This window comes from Setaria italica, chromosome VI, assembly GCF_000263155.2.
Source record: "Setaria italica strain Yugu1 chromosome VI, Setaria_italica_v2.0, whole genome shotgun sequence".
Taxonomy (NCBI): domain Eukaryota; kingdom Viridiplantae; phylum Streptophyta; class Magnoliopsida; order Poales; family Poaceae; genus Setaria; species Setaria italica.
The window spans coordinates 27,260,728-27,284,495 of record NC_028455.1 but is presented as its reverse complement, the minus strand read 5'-3'; the positions used below and the strand labels follow the sequence as shown (position 1 = coordinate 27,284,495).

Genomic DNA, 23,768 nt, shown 5'->3' with positions numbered 1-23,768 from the left:
AGCAAAAGAATTCATCGGCAAGCCATTGATGGTGGCTGATCACCGTGAGTAGGGATCTGATAGGACCCCCTTTTAGAGATCCAGCCTGGGGGTTAGTTCGTACACAGAGTTTCGAGAGGCGATAAGGGGAGTTAGTGGATGGTTGTGCTCAAGAAAGTTTTTAGATAGGTCCAGGCCGCTCGGAAGTGTAATACCCTACGTCATGTGTCTTATGTTACTTGGAATCGCTTGTCTTTCTTAGTACAAAGCCCAACCTTTTATAGCCCAGGCCCATGATTGGATTGATTGGGGAAAACCTTGCGTCCCAATCTTTTCCTCCACCTTTTGTGTGTGAATGCGGTGTCCCAATGGCCGCCCTCCTTGCTATAGTTCTCATGACACGCTGACCACTTACTCTGACGCCCCTCGCCTTGATGTGCACGACTTCATGGCACCTGACCAGGTCCTTTGCATTTCAATCTCCTTCTTTTACCATTTTATCCTGGCTGCGCTTATTCCTCTCGGCCTAGCCCCACTGCCCCTGGATGGGGTGTGTTGAACCTAGCTTCTAGGCTCCTTCTTAGGAGGCCCTCATCGCTTCCCGGGGTTGTGGTGTGGGTCCCCTTTTGGGTAGAGGGCAGCCGGGAGCCAAGCAGGCACTCTTGACATGGGGCGGCGCCCGCCACCTGTTGGACGGGACGGGTGAGGCCACTAGCCCCGAAGGTGCCCAGGCACGTCTCATCAACTGTAATGATGGTGTTTTTACGGGGATGGAGCGACCGTTGTCCCGCTTACATCTACTAGTGTGCCCATCCGCACCTGGACACGCCACCGTTTGCTTCGCCTCGAAGCGAACTCTCTCGGGGGCATCTTGCTCCTGCTGCGCGGGCCCCTCCTGGGTCCCATCGCGTGGACACGATATTATCCTTGTCTTTTTAGGCCCTCAGGTTTCTAGACCCGTCTTCTTGTCTAGGCCTCATGAAGGGATCCCCTTTCTGTGGGTGGGCCCCGCTTGTAAGCACCTCCTTGGGGGACCCCGTTCCCTTGGTGCTGATAGCAGCCCCTGGACCCGTGCTGGACCGCTTTCTTCCAGGTCAAGCGTGGGGTCCAGTAGAAGGAGGGGGCCGCCTTTTGACGCTTTTCCTTCGCCTCGAACTCAATTGCCTACGGTTTGGTTGGGATCTCCATAGATTCCGAGCCCCCCACACTTATTCTTCGGTGGCCGTTTCTCGAAATCAAGGCGCCGTGCCCGTCATCTTATAAGACCACATAGGTGAGCCCCTAAACATGATTAGCAAGAACAAACTAAAAAAGCCAAGCTTCTTGCCTCGAGCTGCTACTGTCAAACTGCTATTGCAAATACTGGACTATATAGAGGTAAGAATAGAGAGGCTAAAGCTAAAAGACTTCAACTAAAACTGGTAGCTAATAAATCAGGTAAAAGATTAAACTATTACTAACTACCAGCAAGCCAAGGAACGAACAAACTCAGAGCTAAAACATGCAGGACATGATTGATTAACTATAGCAATGAACTAAACAATTTGCACATACAGTAAACAATTTCATTTTGTCTCTGAGCAAACCTGTCGAGCTGCTGCTGCTTACCTACGGCCACGCAAGTGATCTGCTATGGGCCTGCTTCTTGCCGCCTGGGCCTCGCGAGCAGGAGCTGCTCTCTGCTGCTTGGTGGCCTGCTGGGCCGGCCTGCTTTCCGCTGTACTGTGCTGCTGCGCTGGGCCGCCCCACTTCTGTGCGCACACGGCCTGCTGCGCTGTTGCTGGACTGCGCTCGCTTGGGCCGCTGGCTCCTGCTGGCCTGCTTGCTTGGCGCCTGGGCCGGTACTCGGCCAGCTTGCTTCGCGGGCCTGCTTCGCTGCGCTGGCTGGACTGGCCTGCGTGCACCGCTCGTGCGCGTCCCGTGCGCGTGCACCGCTCGTGCGCTAGCGCCGTAGCGCGTCCTGCTCCGCCCGACGAAGCCTCCTGCGCATATGTCATCCCGATTTTAAAGGCAAAATCAAATATCAAATGTATTGAATACATATGCGTCATGAGTAAGTTACACACATGTACAATATAAGTAAATAATAAAGATAGTGCTAAATCAAATAAAAAGAGTAGTAACTATTATTACATGATCAAAAGTCTAAATGCAGCACAAGTCTAATTTATTACGCAACGAACTTCAGAGTAGCGACGACATCATAGGCAGCTGACTGAAGAACTGTACGCCTAGAACTTCTTTAAGTTTTGCAGATATTCCTTCAAATTAACTTGATCTGAATAGCAATTTTGCAAAGGTGAGTATACCTATGGTTAGTACTCAACAAGTCGTGAGGAACAGTGAAGTGTAAGGCAAATCAATGTATGAATCAGCATCAACTTTTAATTTAGTTGGTCAAATTTTATTAGCATTTAACTAAATGTAAGTTTATACCACCCAAAATTAAACAAGAGCACAAATAGAATAGCAGCATAACCATGAATCAATGACAACGAATTAAGTCCATCTTTCCATAATATTACCATGTGAGGGACCATGCCGCTTTTAACCGTGAGCATGGCTGATCAATCAGTTTTACACTCTGCTGAGGTTGTACATCTTTACCCACAAGTCGCGTAAAAGTTCAAAAGAACTTCGGACCCAACCATGTGGTGTTTGCAAGGCACCATACCACACTTCCGAGGTGTGATTGCACAGGGACGCTACGAGGCCTTTACAAAGATTCACTATTAAGTGGTAACCCGCTAAGGTTTTAGGTCGAAGAAGAGCATAACAATCCCCTAGTGGGTACTGTTGGAGGTATGCCATAGAGGCAATCATAGAGATGATGATATTCCATTTGTATCCATGATTTGTATGTTGTGTTCATTGAATATCCATTGAAGGCTACTTGAATTGATTTGCAATTATGTGAATTGTATGTGAAACTCTTTACTTGTATGGTTATTCTAAAGTTGTCCCTAGTCGGAGTTCATGTGAGGACACACATGAATATTAGACTAGCACATGTATTAGTTGATGACTATGTTTCACAAGTCATGGACATGGAGATGTTGAACTAATAATGTGGACACATGTGGAGACATGTGTTAGGACTGACCCAACATGAGAAGTAGTTCTCTCTTTAAACAACATATACGCTTTGTCCTTAGACCTGAGATTGTCGCATGTATTCTAGATGTGGATCGACCTACTTAGGGGCTATCAAACGCTACGCCGTAACAGGGTAGTTATAAAGGTAGCTTTCGGGTTTGTCAAGAAGCATGCTATGAGACATGGTCAATCAAGATGGGATTTGCCCCTCTCTGATTGAGAGTGATATCTCTAGGCCCCTCGAGTGATCGGATCCGAAAATGCATGGCCATGCTACGTACGGTTAAGAGTTAATCTACAAAGGGATTCCGAATCACAGGATCGAGAAAGAGCGGTCGGCTTGAAGCTAGACCAAATATCGTGAGGCAAAGGGAATAGCATGTATATTATGTTGTGATGGTTCGTCTGATATGATCTTCGTATGCGTATAGGAGTTGGCACGTCTTGCTAGAGGCCGCTACCGACTATTGGGCCGAGTAGGAGTACTCGGGCCATGTCTATACGTATCCGAACCCATAGGGTCACACACTTAAGGGGCTGGAAGCCCAATTCGGATCTGATCCGAGTTGGATTAGGTTTAGGAGTACTAATGGGCCTCGGATCCAAAGGCCCATCAGGAACCTCTATAAATAGAGGGGTGGGGGCGCCCTAGGGTTTACACCTTTTTGGCGAAACACACCTGCCGCGCCTCCCACGCCCTCGCCTGTTGCAATTCGCGGATCTAGCAGTCCGGCTTGCGACGCTTCCTCCCTGCACGTGTGGATACCTTGGAGGTGTTGCGCCTGCAGCACTTGGACGAGCCATCGACGAGCCGCCGACGAGCCACGACGAGCCGCGGCACCGGAGGCGATCTTGCTGTGCACGTGGACGAGCTGCTGAGGAGCTGCTGGACGTGATCGACTACGTACGACTACGTTGATCGACTACGTACGACTACGTGATCGTCTTCACTGCATCGACGCATATCTACATCTTCCGCACCAGTAGTGCGTCGAGTGGTAATCCCGTGATCCTTATACGGCAGTTCTTCCTGGTTATACGCGGTAGAAATTTTGATTTGCGCTAGTGTAGCCTACCTCGTATCCCGACAGGTACAGTGTCTTAGCAAAGCCCACTTCCCAAGAGAGCGAGTGCTATAACCCATCAACGCCTCCCCTCTTGCCCTTTCGGTAAGATTACCCTAGACTAGAGTTTCTAATTATTTAGCCACGACCAGAGCCATTTAGTCTTGTGGTAGCACTATCTTCCTGGGTGGTTGCTCTATGTTCCAATTAAACTTTATAATCTTGTATTAGTGAAAGGTATAGCATAAGTAAATCAAGATTAATATTTGAGTTCATTAAAACCACCATAATCCAAGTATAGCAGCTAAGCATAGCTACCCAATAGAAAGATAAACCTGGTTGATCAAGGCAAAGGTAAATAAAGTTTAGGAAATCCTTAATTGGGACCCATCATGTTTAGACTATTAAGTGCATAGCGATGTTGTGTTGAACATGAAAGTAAAAGTTTAATAGGACTTCTCAAGGACACGACTTGCCTTCTTGACCTTGCTCTTGCTGCTCGTAGTCCTCGAAAGCTTGATCCTCGAACCCCTTGAGCTACTGACCGTCTACACGCGTTACACGAGCACATACAAGCAATCAAATATATAACATAAGAAATTAGTACACCAAACAGATATAAACAGAGAAAAAAACTTGAAAAACTATTCTACGCATTAAAACGGACACGTGGATATAAAGAACGCTAAAAACGGAGCTAGGATGCAAAAACTACCCTTAAAACAAACTACTGGGGCCTATCCGCGAGAAAACTAGCGTAGAGCCATTAGCCGAAGGTGCCTAACTAATTCAGGGTAAGTCGATGCTCGAAACGAGTATTCTTACCTGAAAGATTGACCTTTAACTCACTTATAGAGCTATCTTTAGAAATTCTCTCTATCCTTGCCACCTATCTTTGTGTGTCCTTAGATCGACTAAACTAGGAGTTAGTGTCCACACGTTCCCTTGGATTCGATACCCTTGGAATACTCTAAGGTGAAAGCTACAACGGTATGCATGCGCTTGTGGATCTATTCGCATTCATTAAATTTACCAATAGTTGGCCGTCTTCGCTGGTCTGGCTCCTGAAAACCCCCATCTTACACAAGGAATAACCCATCACGATCCCCTCAATCATCATAGGTAGTCTAAGGGCATGATCATAAGAACATATCATACTCATCGTTAGATCATGCATGCAAATCCAATCACCATGACCACATAAACATCCTAAGCAATCTATCATCGATCATAGATTGAAAAGCAAGCAAACCCAAAAGAGCATCAAACCATAGAAGGAGATATTTAGATCGCTAAGAACAAGAACATATCTATTACTTCAACATGAATGATTGTACATCGCTAGATCTCCACCGGTATCCTACCTTGATCTAATGATTCTAGCTCTAGAACTCCGACGTGGATCTTCATCATATGGGTCCCATGTTGGCTAGGCTTAGCTTCACTAAACCCTAGACAACTGCACGACCCTCAACTCTCCGAAGTGGTGTCCTTCAAGCTCCTTCTACTTCTCTGTTGCTTTACGTCGATTGCATCAAAATGAATCTGCATCCTCATTGGAGAAAGGGGGTATTTATAGTCTGGAGGACCCGTGGCAGAAATTGGAAGGTGAGGGGTGAAGGAACACCCTAGGCCAACTGGCCTAGGTGGGTCCAGGCAGATCGGCTCGGGCCTTCTTTTTGCCCGCTCGCGCGTCCCTTCATCTTCAAGTCTTCTCAAGTGTTTTGGAGTCTTCTTTTCACTTGCATGTGGGTCTGACACGTCAATAGCTTTGGGATAAGATTGATCCTTGATAACTTTACAAATCTCCGCTTGATCTTCTTTGCTCCCGAACTCATCTTGTGTTGATGTGAAAAAATTAGCCAGTGATCCCTCACGCACCGCATATGAAGGCTTGAAGATATCCTTAACTCCAGTGCAAGTCCTAAGCCTTGCATGTTTCCCCCCTTTGCTGAGTACCAACCATAAGTGTACTCACCCTTGTCCAAACACTGTTTAGAAGCTTGTGACAACACGGAGTTCTTCGACAACTTTGAGGAGTTCTAGGTGGGCGTTCACCAGTCAAGCCTGTGGAGAAGCTTCACCGTGTGTGTGCATGTTAAGTTATCGGTGAACGATTAAAGACCTTTATGTCTACCTTTTGGAGTGTAATAAGTTATCTACCATTTTTATTTACATTTTTGAACACTGTCTTTGATGTATTCACTTATGAAGTCAACATATGTGTGAGAATGGATCCTGGCACACATATGCTATGCATTCGGTTTTGTCCAGAAACCGGGTGTGACAGTTTGCTTTCGTGTTGCTTCTGAGTCTTCCTAGCATCATTCCTAAGGTTAGTAGGTCCGCTGTGACTACGTGATCTTGACAATAGCTAGAAGAGAGGGTTAAAGAATACTTTAGGACTTAGGTCAAGTTTCTTGCGGAGTTTTTGAATTGGCTCCCATTCTCCCCCCCCCTCTGGTCCCTGTTTTGATCCTTCACTCTACTCTATTTTTCCTTTCTCTATGCCTTATCTCTTCGCGAGGGAGGGACTCACCGCTCATTGCCTTCCTTACGTGCCGCTAGCCCAATGCCATCCTCACCTCCGTTCCACGTTCCGACGTCTGTCACTCATCCTCCGCCTCTAACCCCCAGCTGAGCTTACCCGCCATCCTGGTGCTTCCTCGACATCCCCTCCCACACTTGGTGGTTCACGTTGAATGGGCAACAACGGCGGCGGAAGTGGAGCGAGAAGCAGATGAGCGGAGAATGAGGTGTAGAGGAAAAAAGTGGATGGGCGTCATTTATGTGGAAGAACTATAGATGGTCAAATGGGCAGCCCAGCACTAGCCTAACCCTAGCTCAATTTGGCCCGGCCTGACTAGGCTCGGCACTATCACGCAAGGTGGCTTAGCCGTTGTTGATGGCAGTTAGCACGCCAATTTATGAACCACAAGCGTATGGTTCAGTTATAGCTCTTCCCTCATAGTACTCCCCCAAGGTTTATCAATCCGTGAAACTTATAATACAAGATCTATTTCAACTATCATTTCAATATGAATATTTTGTTGATGAGTGATTCAGATCTAATCTAGCATACACAAACAGATAAAAGATAGAGCAGAGGTAACCAATCTTGAGCAACCTAGACTATGCATATGTTGTAATTCTAAGTATTGATAGCAAAGCAATACAGATATCATCTTAGCAAAAAGCATCTTTAAATATACACGTCTGGAGCTGTTGGGGGGAAATATTAACGACCTCCCTTTACCCTTTAAACAACAATCATAAAGGCCCGAGCCCACCTGCGTTAATAGCGAACCCCGCCGACCCGGCATAGGTGAGGAGCATACCACTCCGCCTCGCCCGACCCAAGGTCCCGGGGTCAGACACGCCAGACCCCTCGACGCAAGGCTCCGCCTCGCCCGACCTCGGGCATAGGGGGTTGGACTCATCCAGGCCCACAAGATGAGGATCCACCTCGGGCGCAGACCAACAGATGAGGGCGCGGATCTCGTGGCCCCCCACCAATCTCGCCATAAATGCACCGCAGCTCTGGCTTGCAGAAAGGCGCCCGCGCTCCTCGACGTGACCCGCCACAAGTACCTGGGCGGGACACTGTAGCCACGACCGCACAGGCTACAGCGGCTGCGGCCTCCCCTGTGCGCCGTAGGGCACTTATTACATGCGTCCCCCGGCACAGGAGGGAGCGCCCCCATTTTCGCGCTCAGTCCGGCGATAGATACACGACGTCCGTGCTCCACGGACGATACGCAAGACTACAGGGGTCAGTCGTCCCCCACGACAAGCACAGTTGCGGCGGCCGAGCACCATCATCATGCCTGGCAATGACAGTCGACCGGAGGATCGCCGACAAGATCCGACGGCAGTTGCCCCCTTCCGGTGGCCACGCTGACGAGAGACGAAGACTGGAGAGAAAGGCGGTGACCTGGGGACTCGGTACTTTTCCCTATTTTTTACTTTACTTAGCTTATCTCTTTTAGTTCTCCAAAGGCCTGGCTCACCTGTAACTCCTGTGTTCTCCTTGCGCTATAAAAGGAGGACCAGGGGCCTCGAGACCAGGAGGACTCTCAAGCCAACAGAACCCACACCCTCTCCTCACGAGCATCAGTGCACACCCAAGAGACTTGGGACAAGCTCCCTCTCTCGCCCGTTTGTAACCCCTACTACAGACCTCACGTGAGTAACACGAGCAGCTCCCCATACTGGACGTAGGTCTATTCCTGCCCGAACCAGTCTAACCCCGTGTCCTCTCACGCCACCATCCGAAGCCTTACGCGCATAAATGAAATTTACTTACCGTAGTCTTGATCCGCTAATCTCGACAACGACAGTTGGCGCGCCAGGTAGGGGACCTTTGCGCGTACATTACTGGCTTCGGATGGCTAACCGCGACACTAGCTTTGCTCCCGGCTCCCTCGTCCGCTTCAAGAGCTTGGACTTCCTCGCCACGGGGGAGGGAATCGAGCTGATCCCTCTCCTTGTCCTGCCCGCTCGCCGCGTCATCTCCGGCTCCGCCGCCGGAATGGTGGTGAGCAGCCGGGCGCGCGTCACGGGGCCTCCTTCGGAGGGGTGGCCCTTCGGGCTACGCAATGCTGCGGCGACCTACGGTCGTCTCCTGGTGCGGTCCATGATCATGCCACCCGCGAACAACGAGTTCGTGGGTGTGGCGAGGACAGTCTCCGACGCCGGCTCCGTCAACAGAAGCCACCACCCCTCGCGAGAGTGCTTCATGGCCGATGTACACTCTGAAGGGTCCAACAACAACGACACCGCAGGGAGGCAGCGCACTCCCCCACCGCGCGCCGCAGCCACAACCGGGGCCCTCGCCAGGGCCCCAGAGTGGCCACGTCAGCCAGAGGCGCGCGCGGTGCCCCACTAGGAGGTCGAGCGCCCCCGCAACGAAGGCGGGGCACGTCAACGGGTGCGCGACGTCCAGCGGCGCATCTGCAGGGACGAGGATCGCCCTCAACTCTTCGCCCACGCCAGCCAGAACATTGCCGCAGTGGTGGCCCTACTCCGATGACTCCCTGAGCCGGTGACGCCCGAGGAGCGTCAAGCGCACCAAGAGGTGCGCAACCTGCTCGAGTGCGCCACCGTCCAGCAGGCGGAAAGCTCCACGTCCCGACGACGCGGTCACAACGCCAGCAGGGGAGCGCCCACCATGCTTCCCGAAAGGCGTGGGGAGTCTGTTCACCAGCCTCCTCCCGGTGGGAACCGGGCCGCGCCCGCTCGACGAACACCGCCGCCCGCAGGAGACGGAGCACAATCCGTCCACCGGCGCATCGGTCCCGTCCGCGACGCCCGCGACACTCTGGACGTGCGGAGGTACTCCCGCGCTGACAAAGAGGATGGCATAGACCACGGCTACCACGTCCACCGTGGTGGTCGCTACGATAGCGAAGAAGATCGCAGCCTGTTGGGGGGAAATATTAACGACCTCCTAAAGCCCATGAAAACAACAATCATAGAGGCCTAGGCCCACCTAAGGTAATAAAGACTACCGTCGGCCCAATACAGGAGGGGAGAGCCTCGCTTCGCCTCGCCTGACCCACGAGCCTAGGGTCGGGAGCGCCCAACCCCCCGCCGAAAGACTCCACCTTGCTTGACCCAGGGCGCAGGGGGTCGGACTCGTCTGGGCCCACAAGACAAATACTCGCCTCGGGCGCAGACTGGAAGATCAGGGTGCGGATCTCGTGGGTCCCCCTATAGACCTCGCCATAAATGCGTCACGGCTCTAGCGCACAGAAAGGCGCTCGCGCCCCCGACGCGACCCGTCGCAAGTACCCATGCACGATTGCATGGCACGGGCTACAGTGGTCGCGGCTCTCCGATTCGCCGTAGGTTACTTATGGCCTGCGCCGCCCGGCACAGGAGGAAGCCCCGCCCATTCTCGTGCCCTGCACATCCGGTGATAGGGATACGACTTCCGTGTCCCACGGGCCATCAGCAAGACAACAGGACCAGCCACCTCCCCTGACGGGCACAGATGCCACAACCGAACACCATCATCATGCCTGGCGGCAACGGCCACCAAGGAGATGATCGACAGGATCTGAAGGCAGCCGTCCTCTTCCAACGGACGTACTGACAGGAGCCAAAGGCCGGGGAGGAGGTCGGCGATCCGGGAACTTGGTCCCTCTCCTTATGTTGTTTTTTACTTAACTTAGCTTATCTCTTTTACTTCTCCTCACACCCGGTCTCACTTGTAACCCCGGTGGCTTCCTTGCACTATAAAAGGAGAATTGGGGGCCCTGAGACGGGGGACTCTCTCAAGCCAACAGAACACACTCACACTCTCCTTTTGAGCATCAGTGCACACCCAAGGGACCTGGGACCAGCTCCCCCTCTCGCCCTCCTGTAACCCCTACTACAGACCCCGCGTGGGCAACACGAGCAGCTCCCGATACTGGACGTAGGGCTCTCCCTTGCTCGAACCAGTCTAAACCCCGTGTCTCCCACGCCACCATCCGAAGCCTTACGCGCATAAAAGAAATTTACTAGTCTTAGTCTTGATCCGCTAATCTCGACAACGACAGTTGGCGCGCCAGGTAGGGGACCTTTGCGCGTACATCATCGGCTTCAGATGGCCAACCACGATGCCAGCTTCGCTCTGGGCTCCCTGATCCGCTTCGGGAGTCTATACTTCCTCGCCACCGAGGAGGGGATCGAGTTGATCCCTCTCCTCGTCTTGCCCGCTCGTCCCACCATCTCCGGCTCCGCCGCCGGGATAGCGGCGAGCGGCCGGGCACGCGCCGAGGGGCCTCCCTCGGAGGGGCGGCTCTTCGGGCTACGCAATGCCGCGGCGACCTACGGTCGTCTCTTGGTGCGGTCCATGACCGTGCCGCCTGTGAGCAACGAGCTCGTGGGCGTGGCGAGGACGACTTCCGACGCCGGCTCCAACAACGGGAGCCACCACCCCTCGCGCGAGTGCTTCGTGGCCGACATGCACTCTGAGGGGTCCAATGATAACGGCGCCGAAGGGAGGCAGAGGATTCCCCCACCGCGCGCCGCGGCTACAACCGGAGCCCTTGCCAGGGCCCCGGTGCGACCTCGACAGCCGGAGGTGCGCGCGGTGCCCTGCCAGGAGGTCGAGCGCCCCCGCAATGAAGGCGGGGCCTGACAACGGGCGCGCGACATCCAGCAGTGCATTGGCACGGACGAAGAGCGCCCTCAGCTCTTCGCTCACGCCAGCCAAAACATCGCCGCTGCGGCGGCCCTACTCCGACGACTCCCCGAGCCGGCGACACCTGAGGAGCATCAGGCGCACCAAGAGGTGCGCAACCTGCTCGAGTGCGCCGCCGTCCAGCAGGCAGAAAGCTCCGTGTCCCGGCGATGCGGGCAAAACACCAGCAGGGCAGCGCCCACCGCACCCCCTGAGAGGCGGGGGGAGTCTATTCACCAGCCTCCTCCTAGGGCGAACCAGGCCGTGCCTGCTTGACGGACACCGCCACCCGCAGGAGGCAGGGCTCAGTCCGTTCACCGGCGTGTCGGTCCCATCTGCGACGCCCGCGACACCCTGGACGCACGGAGGCGCTCCCGCGCGGACAGGGAGGAGGGGGTGGACCGCGGCTACCACATCCACCGTGTCGGCCGCTATGATAGCGAAGAAGATCGCAGCCCGAGCTCCGACCCAGCGGGGCCCCGGGCCTTCTCCGCGCGCATCCTGAACGCGCCGTTCCCGCCGCGCTTCAGGCAACCAACGAACGTGGCCAAGTACTCCAGGGAGACGAACCCCGGGCTATGGCTCAGCGACTACCGGCTTGCATGTCAGGCCGGTGGGGTGGACGATGACCTGTTCATCATCTGCAACCTTCCACTCTTTTTGGCCGACTCGACGCGAGCCTAGCTGGAACATATCCCTTCCGGTCGGATCCATAGCTAGAACGACCTGAAGGAGATATTCTTGGGAAACTTCCGGGGCACGTACATGCGCCCTTTCAATTCCTGGGACCTCCGGGGCTGCCGCCAGGGGTCAGACGAGTCCCTCCGGGACTACATCCGACGCTTCTCCAGGAAGCGCACCGAGCTCTCCAACGTCGCAGACGCCGACATCATAGGGGCTTTCCTTGCAGGAACCTCCTGCCGGCCCCTCATCCACGAGCTGGGGCGCCGAGGCCCATGGACCACGGAGAAGCTCCTCAACATTGCCACCAGCTTGGCCTCGAGCGAAGAGGCCCTGGGAGCGATCTTCGACCGCTCCAAAGGCAAGGCAAAGCGGGAGGAGGACGCCGACGAGGGCACCTCCAACCGTCAGCAGAAGAAGAAGAACAAGCAGCGGCGCGAGCCTCCCCTCGTGGCTGCTATTGAGCGCAAGCGGGGACAGCCGCCCCCAGAGGGCACCCCCAGCTTTTTCGACAAGCTGCTCGAGGGACCGTGCCCGAACCACGAGTTCCCCGTGAAGCACACCTACATGGACTGCAACCTCATGAAGAGGTACTTTGTAGGCAACCCGGCGAAGGGCGACCGGAGACGGAAGCCCGACGAGGAGAAGAAGGACGGTGAAGAGAAGGAAGACGGTTTCCCCAAGGTGGACGGCTGCTTCATGATCTTCGGTGGCCCGGTGGCTTACGACTCCAAGCGCCACCAGAAGTTGGACCGCTGCGAGGTCTACGCGGCCGAGCCTGCTGCGCCGGCCTTCCTCGACTGGTCGGGATCCACCATCACCTTCAACCGGTCCGACCACCCGGGGCGCGTCCTGCAGCCAGGACACTACCCGCTCGTCGTTGACCCCGTCGTCGGCACGACGCGCCTCACCAAGGTCCTCATGGACGGAGGCAGCGGCCTCAACATCCTCTACGCCGAGACTCTCGATGCCATGGGGATCGACCGCTCCCGCCTCCGCCCCAGCAAAGCGCCGTTCCACGGTGTCGTGCCTTGGAAACAGGCAATACCTCTCGGGCAAATCCTAGCAGCACCGACGACAGGACGGTACGGATAGGCGCTACCCTATCTCCCAAATAGGAAAGCGCGCTCGTCGACTTCCTCCGTGCGAACAGTGGCATTTTCACGTGGAAACCCTCAGACATACCAAGCATCCCGAGGGAAGTCGCCGAGCACTCCTTGAACATCAAGGCCGGCTCCAAACCGGTGAAACAAGGCTTGCACCGCTTCGATGAGGAGAGGCGCAAGGCCATCGGTGAGAAGATTCAGAAGCTTTTGGTGGCCGGATTCATCAAGGAAGTGTACCACTCCGAGTGGTTAGCCAATCCTGTTCTTGTAAAAAAAATAATGGGAAATGGAGAATGTGTGTTGACTATATAGGTCTCAACAAGGCGTGTCGCAAGGACCCGTTTCCTTTGCCACGCATAGATCAGATAGTCGACTCAACTGCAGGGTGCGAAACCCTTAACTTCCTTGACGCGTATTCCAGCTACCATCAAATCGCGATGAAAGAGTCCGACCAGCTCGCGACCTCTTTCATCACCCCTTTCGAGCCCTACTACTACGTCAAGATTATGTTCGACCTCAAAAACATGGGGGCTATGTTCCAGCGATGTATGCTTAAGTGTTTCGGGGACCTCATCGGGCGAACCGTTGAGGCCTATGTAGACGACATCGTGGTCAAGTCCAGGAAGGGCGACCAGCTCATCCCCGACCTCGAACTAGCCTTCGAAAGGCTGAGAGACAAGCGCATCAAACTCAATCCTGAAAAGTGCATTTTTGAAGTTCCGAGGGGCATGCTGCTTGGCTTCATCGTCTCTGTGCACGGCATTGAAGCCAACCCGGAGAAGATAGCGGCTATCAGTGATATGGGGCCGATCCAAAACATAAAGGGAGTTCAGCACATCACAGGATGTCTTGCGGCCCTGAGCCGCTTCATCTCACGCCTAGGCAAACGGGGGCTCCCTCTCTACTGACTCCTGAAGAAAACCGACCGCTTTGTGTGGACCGCCGAGGCCTAGTAGGCGCTTGACCGACTCTAAAACCTCCTGACGAAGGCCCCGATCCTGGTCCCGTCGACCGACGGAGAGCCACTCTTGCTCTACATCGCGGCGACCACCCCAGGTGGTTAGCGCGGCTCTAGTGGTGGAGCGGGAAGAGGAGGGACACGCCCTCAAAGTGCAGTGCCCGGTGTACTTCGTTAGCAAGGTCTTGTCCGAGTCCAAGGCCCGCTACCCACAGATCCAGAAGCTCATCTACACCATCCTCATCACGAAGAGGAAGTTTCGCCACTACTTCACCTCCCACCCGGTGACAGTCGTCTCGTTGTTCCCCTTCGGTGAGGTGATCCGGAATCAAGACCCCACAGGGCGGATCGCGAAGTGGGCGCTCGAGCTTATGGACCAGGGCATCACCTATGCCCCCTGTACAGCCATCAAGTCCCAGGTACTCACCGACTTCGTTGCAGAGTGGACGGAGATCCAGACGCCATCATCGCCGGAGAAGCAGGAATACTGGACGATTTATTTCGACGGGTCGTTGATGAAGGCTCGCGCCAGAGCGGGTCTGGTCTTCATCTCTCCTCTTGGCGTGCGCATGAGGTACATGATCCGCCTCCACTTCCCTACCTCTAACAATGTCGCTGAGTACAAGGCTCTTCTCAATGGGCTTCTCATCGCCATCGAACTAGGCATCCGGTGGCTGGACACACGGGGCAACTCTCAGCTAGTCGTCGAGTAAGTCATGAAGGAGTGGAGCTGTCACGACCCCAAGATGGCGGCGTACTGCAATGAAGTCTGCAAGATCGAAGACAAGTTCGACGGTCTGGAACACAACCACGTCGCAAGACGTTTCAACGAAGCAGCGGACGAGTTGGCAAAGGCGACATCCGGCAGAAAGCCCGTCCCCGACGGCGTCTTCATCAGTGACCAATACAAGCCCTTGATCCGTTACAAGGAGCCGGGAGGGGTCGGCGACGCGCCACCTGTCCCGAACTCGAGCGCCAACCCGAGAGAGGTCGGCAACGCACCATCTGTCCTGGACTTGGGTGCCAACCCTGGAAAGGTCGGCAAGCCGCCACCTATCCTAGACCCGGAGGTTGATGCCTCTAACCCCGAGGTCATGGAGATCGACACGAACCCAACAGAGGGGCCCGACCCCCCGCCTGACTGGAGAGTCCCGTACCTCGACTACCTCATCTGCGAGTTGCTCCCAACGGATAAGACGGAGGCGCGGAGAATTGCACGCCGTGCCAAATCCTTCGTCATCGTCGACCAGGAGCTATACAAGCAGAGTCACACTGGCATCCTCCAGTGCTGCATCCCGATCAAGCAGGGAAAGGCGTTGATACAGGACATCCACGCCGGGGCCTGCGGCCACCACGCCGCACCAAGAACCCACGTCGGAAATGCCTTCTGACAAGGCTTCTACTAGTCGACGGTGGTCACCGATGCCACCCGCGTGGTGCGCACCTGCGAAGGGTGCCAATTCTTCACGTGCCAAACCCATCTACCCGCCCAGGCGCTCCAAACCATCCCCATCACGTGGCCCATCATGGTCTGGGGACTGGACCTCATCGGGCCCTTCAAGAAGGCGCCGGGGGCTTCACCCACTTGCTTGTCGCTGTCGACAAGTTCTCCAAGTGGATCGAGGCACCACCGATCGCGCAGATCAAGTCCGAGCAGGTGGTACAATTCTTCACCGACATCATCCATTGCTTCGGAGTCCCCAACTCCATCATCACGGACAACGGCACGCAGTTCACTGGGAAGAAGTTCCTCAAGTTCTACGACGACTAGCACATCCGAGTGGACTGGTCAGCCGAGGCGCATCTGTTGGGATACGAGGTAGGCTACACTAGCGCAAAAATCAAAATTTTCTACCGCGTAAACCCGGAAAACTATCGTATAAGGATCACGGGATTACCACTCGACGCACTACTGGTGCGGAAGATGTAGATTCGCGTAGATGCAGCGAAGTTGATCAACGTAGTCGTATGTAGTCGATCACGTCGACGTCCAGCAGCTCCTCAGCAGCTCGTCCACGTGCAGCAAGATCGCCCTCGTGCCGCGGCTCGTCGGTGGCTCATCGTGGCTCGTCGGCGGCTCGTCCAAGTGCTGCAGGCGCAACACCTCCGAGGTATCCACACGTGCAGGGAGGAAGCATCGCAAGCCGGACTGCTAGATCCGTGAGTTGCAACAGGTGAGGGCGTGGGAGGCACGGCATATGTGTTTCGCCAAAAAGGTGTGAACCCTAGGGCGCCCCTACCCCTCTATTTATAGAGGTTCCTAATGGGCCTCTGGGTCTGAGGCCCATTAGTACTTCTAAACCTAATCCAACTCGGATCACATCCGAATTGGGCTTCCAGCCCCTTAAGTGTATGACCCTATGGGTTCGGATACATATAGACATGGCCCGAGTACTCCTACTCGGCCCAATAGTCGGTAGCAGCCTCTAGCAAGACGTGCCAACTCCTATATGCACACGAAGATCATATCAGACGAACCATCACAACATTATATACATGCTATTCCCTTTGCCTCACGATATTTGGTCTAGCTTCAAGCCGACCGCTCTTTCTCGATCCTGTGATTCGGAATCCCTTTGTAGGTCAACTCTTTCAAGCCAGGACTGAAAGGTTCAATGTGTCTAAGGCCTTTGTGGAGAGCAAGCTAGCAGAAGGCGCAGCAGTAGGACCACACATAATCCTGGCTTGAAAGAGTTAACCTACAAAGGGATTCCGAATCACAGGATCGAGAAAGAGCGGTCGGCTTGAAGCTAGACCAAATATCGTGAGGCAAAGGGAATAGCATGTATATTATGTTGTGATGGTTCGTCTGATATGATCTTCGTGTGCGTATAGGAGTTGGCACGTCTTGCTAGAGGCCGCTACCGACTATTGGGCCGAGTAGGAGTACTCGGGCCATGTCTATACGTATCCGAACCCATAGGGTCACACACTTAAGGGGCTGGAAGCCCAATTCGGATCTGATCCGAGTTGGATTAGGTTTAGAAGTACTAATGGGCCTCGGATCCAGAGGCCCGTTAGGAACCTCTATAAATAGAGGGGTGGGGGCACCCTAGGGTTTACACCTTTTTGGCGAAACCCATCTGCCGCGCCTCCCACGCCCTCGCTTGTTGCAACTCGCAGATCTAGCAGTCCGGCTTGCGACGCTTCCTCCCTGCACATGTGGATACCTTGGAGGTGTTGCGCCTGCAGCACTTGGACGAGCCGCCGATGAGCCACGACGAGCCACCGACGAGCCACGACGAGCTGACGACGAGCCACGGCACGAGGGCGATCTTGCTGCACGTGGACGAGCTGCTGAGGAGCTGCTGGACGTTGACGTGATCGATTACGTACGACTACGTTGATCATCTTCACTGCATCAACGCAAATCTACATCTTCCGCACCAGTAGTGCGTCGAGTTGTAATCCCGTGATCCTTATACGGCAGTTCTTCCTGGTTTTACGCGGTAGAAATTTTGATTTGTGCTAGTGTAGCCTACCTCGTATCCCAACAGGCAGAACATACTCCTCCTCTTCCTCCTCCTCGTCTTCCTCCTCCTCATCCTCATCGTTGTCGTCGTTGTCGTCCAACACGACCGCGCCCCGCCGCCGCCTTTGGAGCAACTTGGCAGCCCTCTTCGGCTTCCTTGCCGTCTCTTTCTCTTTCCGCTTCTTCTGCTTCTCGGCGAGGAGGCGGTTCTGCCACCACCGCTCTGCGTCCTCTGGCACCGGCGGGCGCGAGTCCACGACCCGGGTCATGTTGCCCTGCAGATACAAGAATTCTGCATCAGAACAACAAACCAAGAAATGCAGAAAAGAAGAACGAGAGTGCAAAATCCTCACCAGTTGGACAAAATTCTCGTCCGGGCGCATCGGAGGGTGACCAGGCACCGGGTAAACGGCGTCCTTATCATCCAGCGCCTCCCGGACATGCTGCTCAACCTCGGTGTCGGCAAGTACGTCCGTCGCAAGGACGGTGCCCTCGGTCGGCGTGCTGGGAACCATGTCGTGAAGCGAGAGAGCCCGAAGCATCAGCGGTGCCACCATCCGAGCGTGGTATGCCCCGATAACCCCGGCCCCGGTCAGGCCCTTTTTCTTCAGGTGGTCGATGGCCTGAAGCAGACCGACGATCCGCTGCTTCTCCTTCTCGACCGGACCGTACGACCATAGGTCCGGCGCCGCTTCAATGACGCGGCCGGTGAACTCCGGCAAGAGGGACTCAGAGTAATTCTTCACATAGAACCACTGCTGGTGCCACCCCTTGTGAGACGCCACAGTCTTCATCGCCATGTATTCCTTGGCCGGGTTCTAGCGGAGGTGGATGCCTGCGCACCCCATCGGCACCGGGGTCGTCCGCTGCTGGGTCCTCCTCTTCTCGGTCCTCTGATACAGGCTGACCGTGAAGAAGTACTTCCAGAGCGAGAAGTTGGGCTCGATTCCCAGGAAACCCTCGCACAGCGTGACGAACACCATGATGTGCTGGATCCCGTTGGGATTGAGATGCTGCAGCTCGAGCCCGTAGTAGTGCAGCAACCCGCGGAAGAAGAGGCTCGGCGGAGTCGCGAACCCCCTCTCGTGGAAGTGCGCGAACAAGACGACGTAGCCGCCATCTGAATTCGGCGTATCTTCCCTCCTGGGCAACCGCCACTCGTCCCTTGTGGTCCTCTTGCAAAGGAGGCCCTTCCTCATGAGGCCGTCAGCGCGCGAGGTACCGAAGCTCGAACACATCCAGGACTCCATTACTAAGGGGGTGGAAGGCTCGACGGCGGAGGGCGAAGAAAGCTGCTGCGCTGGGCGAAGGAAGGTGAAAGGCGCGCGAGAAGGCGAAAAGGCTTGAGAGCAGGTGCGGGCGGAACCGGCGAGGCAGACTCCCCCATCTTATAGGGGGCGCGCGAGGAGAGAAAGGGGGTGGTCCCATCGCAGTTATGGCGGCGCCAGGCATGCCCTGTCACCCCCACCTTTTTGGGAAACTGTGCGCACGATCTACTGCAGGGAACATCTCCACCTCCCTCGTTTCGCGGGCGGGCACCCTCCGCCACTTCGCCTCCCAAAAAACGCACGCGCGTGACCTCCTCCACGTCCGGCCCAGGGTCCACCAACAGATAAAAAAGGGATACGGGGCTAAAAACGCCCCTACGGCCCATTACGGTCCAGGGGTTCGAAGGCTGGCCCACTACAGGTTCGACAGCCGCCCCAGGACTCCCCCGAGCGAGGGGTGAGAAGGGATGGGTCCGCTAGCAGCCATCACCTGGGCAAGCAACAGCCTAGGGCATCCCGACCTCACATTCGAGTCTGAACTGGCATCAAAGTTCATGGTTTTTCCCCAAAGAAAGGCAACGAGCCCCCGGATCCGATCGAACGGACTCGGGAACTATATGAACTGGCCGGCCGGAATCTAGGGTACGCCACCAGCTTGGCCCGAGCCGAACCCCCCCCCCCCCGAATGGGGACCGGGACTCCACTCAAACCGACCTGTTCGCAGCTCGACGAGAACCACGGTTCGTCTAGCAAGGATAGCGTGGCACGGCTTACCCCCTCCGTCTCAGCGAACGGACGCTTGAGGGGTAACGATCAAAAGTCGATCTAGCCTCCCGACTAGTCTCCTGCAACGCGCGGGGGCTCGGGGGCTAGCATCGCAACCAATGACCACGCGTGTGGTCGCGATGTGGGGTCTCGAGGTGGGAGTGCCTTACGAAACAATAGCGAATCCTCCCGCACCAAGCCATCCACAAGACACCCCGCCTGACCAAACTCCCCGACCAAGCCGAAGAAATGACACTCCCTATCCCTGATCAACTGCGGCTTGCAGGACGAACAAGGATCCCTGACAAATGACGAAAGCAGCCTCTGGAGAAGCACCTTTGCTCCACCAAAGGCTTGGGGGCTACTGTTGGGGGGAAATATTGACGACCTCCCTATACCCCTTAAACAACGATCATAAAGGCCCAGGCCCACCTGCGGTAATAGCGAACCCCGCCGATCCGGCATGGGCAAGGAGCATACCACTCCGCCTTGCCCAACCCAAGGTCCCAGGGTCGGACACGCCCGACCCCTCGCTGGCGAAACTCCGCCTCGCCCGACCCACAGTCCCAAGGTCGGATGCGCCCGACCCCTCGCCGCAAGGCTCCGCCTCGCCCGACCTCAGGCGTAGGGTGTCGGACTCATCCGGGCCCACAAGACGAGGATCCACCTCGGGTGCAGACCAACAAATGAGGGTGCGGATCTCGTGGGCCCCCACCAATCTCACCATAAATGCGCCACAGCTCTGGCGTGCAGAAAGGCGCTCGCGCTCCTCGACGTGACCTGCCACAAGTACCCGGGCAGGACACTGTAGCCACGACCGCACAGGCTACAGCGGCCGCGGCCTCCCCTGTGCGCCGTAGGGCACTCATTACATGCGCCCCCCAGCACAGGAGGGAGCGCCGCCCGTTTTCGCGCTCAGTCCCGTGACAGAGACATGACGTCCGTGCTCCACAGACGGTACGCAGAACTACAGGGGTCAGCCGTCTCCCACGACAAGCACAGTTGCGGTGGCCGAACACCATCATCATGCCTGGCAACGACGGTGGACCGGAGGATCGCCGACAGGATTCGACGGCAACGGCCCCCTTCCGGTGGCCACGCTGACGAGAGACGAAGACCGAAGAGAAAGGCGGCGACCTAGGGACTCGGTACTTTTCCCTATTTTTTACTTTACTTAGCTTATCTCTTTTACTTCTCCAAAGGCCTGGCTCGCCTGTAACTCCTGTGTAACAGAACCCACACCCTCTCCTCACAAGCATCAGTGCACACCCAAGAGACTTGGGACCAGCTCCCTCTCTCGCCCGTTTGTAACCCCTACTACAGACCTCGCGTGAGTAACACGAGCAGCTCCTCATACTTGACGTAGGGCTATTCCTGTCCGAACTAGTCTAACTCCATGTCCTCTCGCGCCACCATCCGAAGCCTTACGCGCATAAAAGAAATTTACTTACCGTAGTCTTGATCCGCTAATCTCAACAACGATAGGAGCAGAATGGCAGGCGAGGCTGCATCGAGCTGATCGGGTGATGGGCAGCGAGGACACGAGGAAAGCGATGAGTAGAAACTAGAAAGGACTATTTAGGTTGGCGCGCGCCTATACGAAAGATGTTAATATAAAATAATGATGAAATGCAGATTTATTATTTCACTATACTCAAAGTAGCATCGCATTGATGCATTGAACCAAATAAAAAGAATAAAACATAATCTAAAATCAAATTGATTGTATCCAAAATTAAATTCAAACAATTTTTTTCTATCATAATGATCATCTGAGCACTGTATAACCTTTTTATTTAGGAATTCATTTTTCTTTTGGGTGTTAGTATAAATAGCTGACGGATTGATGTGCTATGTTATACTGATTCTTAGTTTTCATAAAGATAAAAGATAAAATTAGCAATGAATGAATAATTCAATCATATTTTTTGAGTTTATGAATTGAAAGCAAAGTCGAAAAATAGTATTGCTACCACACATGAAACATAGTATACAAAGTTTAGTTATTGTTTCCATACATAAGAAAAAATTAAATATATTTTATACTTTCCATACAATATAACGGCAAATAATAGAAAAATTGCCACCAGTAATTTTTTTTAAAAATTATCGGAGGACCCACTCAATAGTATAGTGGGTCCCACCAACAATGTGTGGGCTCCAATGAAAAATACATGGGTCCCACCTAAATGTGCGTGGGTCCCACATAAATATTGTGTGGATCCCACATGGATCCCATCTGAACAATACGTGGGTCCCACGTGGGGCTGGGATTCTTGAGGGAGCTCCAATACTGAAGAATACATGGGTCCACTTGAATAGTGGGTCCCACCTGAATGGGCGTGGGTGCCATATAAATATTGTATGGGTTTCACATGGATTCCACCTTAACAATACGTGAGTCCCACGTGGGACCAGGATTCATGAGGGAGCTCCAAACCTAGGAGCTTTGGGGCAGGATTCGTGGGGGAACTCTGAACCTAGGAGCTTTAGTATATGTACTGGTCAGAATGGGGCGCCATGCACGCCTCTATAAAAACTATTAACCTATGTTAAAAGTGCCATTAAATTAATATGTCCAATTAAATCAAGAAATAAATAAAAATAATTGATGATATTTGAATCTAGTTGCATAATAAATTAGGGCGCGCTTGTTCCTAGGCTTGCCTCGGCTCGCTCGCAGGAGCAAGCCTTGCGTTGCCAGCCCACGCGAGCGGAAAACGCGCTCCAGCAACGGCAAGCAAACTTCGAGGAGTCATTGCTAAAAAAAACCAACCATTACTTTCTTGCCTAGCCAAGCAAAGCAAAGCAAGGTGCGGCAAGACATCCAAGCACGCTCTTAGCTTCCTTTACGTCGTACCGTTTTTTCGATTGTTGTATAATAATTTTCTTAACTATGAATTCACAGGTTTTTAGATGTTTAACATATGTTGCATTGATGCATGGTTGGGATAGAAGAAATAAAAAGCAAAATTGGTTATAATAATTAGAATAATTTTGCAAAATTATATTTATTCAAGGAAACAAAATTGAAAAGGTTGCTAGAATATCACATACAATGACACTTGATAAAAAGAAATTAAGAACCATTAGATAGCATTTTATTTGAAGAAACAAAATATAAAATGTAACACATGGGACCCACCAGCTCTGGGCAGCTCGCGTTGCATTGGTGGGCGCACGCAGTGGGCAGGGGCGTCGACGCGTCGTTCTTTGCCTCGCACGCACACACGCGCCATGCAGGGGAAGATCAGGGGGCACAACACGAGTATAGCAGAGAGTCTCTTGAGTTTTATCTGTTTTTTAGTAACCTGCGGAGCCCGCGAACAGTGCTACCGCGCCCGAAATGGCGCCGATCCCAGGAAGATTAGTATAGGTAGTAGCATTTTAGTTGAGGTAAAGAGATGCGACGGGTAAAAGACGGATAATGAACGGGATACAGAAAGGAAAGGATGCATTGCTCTCCTAAATACACTTGGGTTCGAGTCAGCTCGACTATCCCGTCTCCACTGTCGCATGCCTGTCACGAACGAAGGGGGTGGAGCCAGACAAGGAGCATAGGGCAATCCGTTAATTGTTGGGGGAAGGGGAGAGGGGCTTGCGTCCCCACCTAGCAACTGGGTCCTTGCCACCATGGAGCTTGACATAGCACACGTGTTGTACATCTTAACTACGCTCATTGGTCGGGTGACCGCTGTGGCATGTGGCTTGAGGATCCAAGGCGCACTCATGGAGGTGAAGAATAGTGTCACAGGCTCCCGACATCCTTGGAACGGGCGCATCAAGGCGGGCACACCCCCGGCTACAAGAGTTTATTATTTTTAGCTATTATCTCTTCTGGGCCGATCCTAGTGTAGTATATAAGGTAAAGGCCAAGATCAAGGAGGGACTTTTCCACTTCCCATAAACTTTTTTTCGGAAGAACGACGCACAAGATAAAGATAATGTGTGTTTCATTGATATAGTAGAAAATATAAGACTGTTCTGTGAGACCTTAGGCAGGAAAAGGAAAAGAAAAAGAAAATAAAAAGACTCGCCCGATTGAATTGGGGTATCAATGCGGGTCACCACTCAACTCAAAGACGCACACCCGACCGGTTGGATTGGGATATCAACGTGGCCTCCTCACTCCACTCACCACGGCGGCACCCACCAATATTCACGCTCATATAATTGCCAAAACCTCCAGGCGTGGCCCTGTGTCGACA

At 53.9% G+C, this 23,768-nt stretch overlaps 1 protein-coding gene across 1 annotated transcript; it reads left to right on the top strand.

Annotated features, from left to right (window-relative positions):
* The first annotated feature begins 14,801 nt into the window (after positions 1 to 14,801).
* LOC101769668 lies at positions 14,802 to 15,446 on the top strand. Its single transcript, XM_004974660.1, has 2 exons — positions 14,802 to 15,146; positions 15,234 to 15,446. Exons 1-2 carry the CDS (start codon positions 14,802 to 14,804, stop codon positions 15,444 to 15,446), a joined length of 558 nt encoding a protein of 185 aa, XP_004974717.1.
* Positions 15,447 to 23,768: the final 8,322 nt, after the last annotated feature.

Bases quoted from the DNA above. Each gene is read 5' to 3' on its own strand.
- LOC101769668 (XM_004974660.1), top strand. From the start codon at position 14,802: ATGGCGGCGTACTGCAATGAAGTCTGCAAGATCGAAGACAAGTTCGAC. The intron at 15,147-15,233 runs GTCATGGAGATC...CTCATCTGCGAG, and splicing joins TTGATGCCTCTAACCCCGAG to TTGCTCCCAACGGATAAGAC.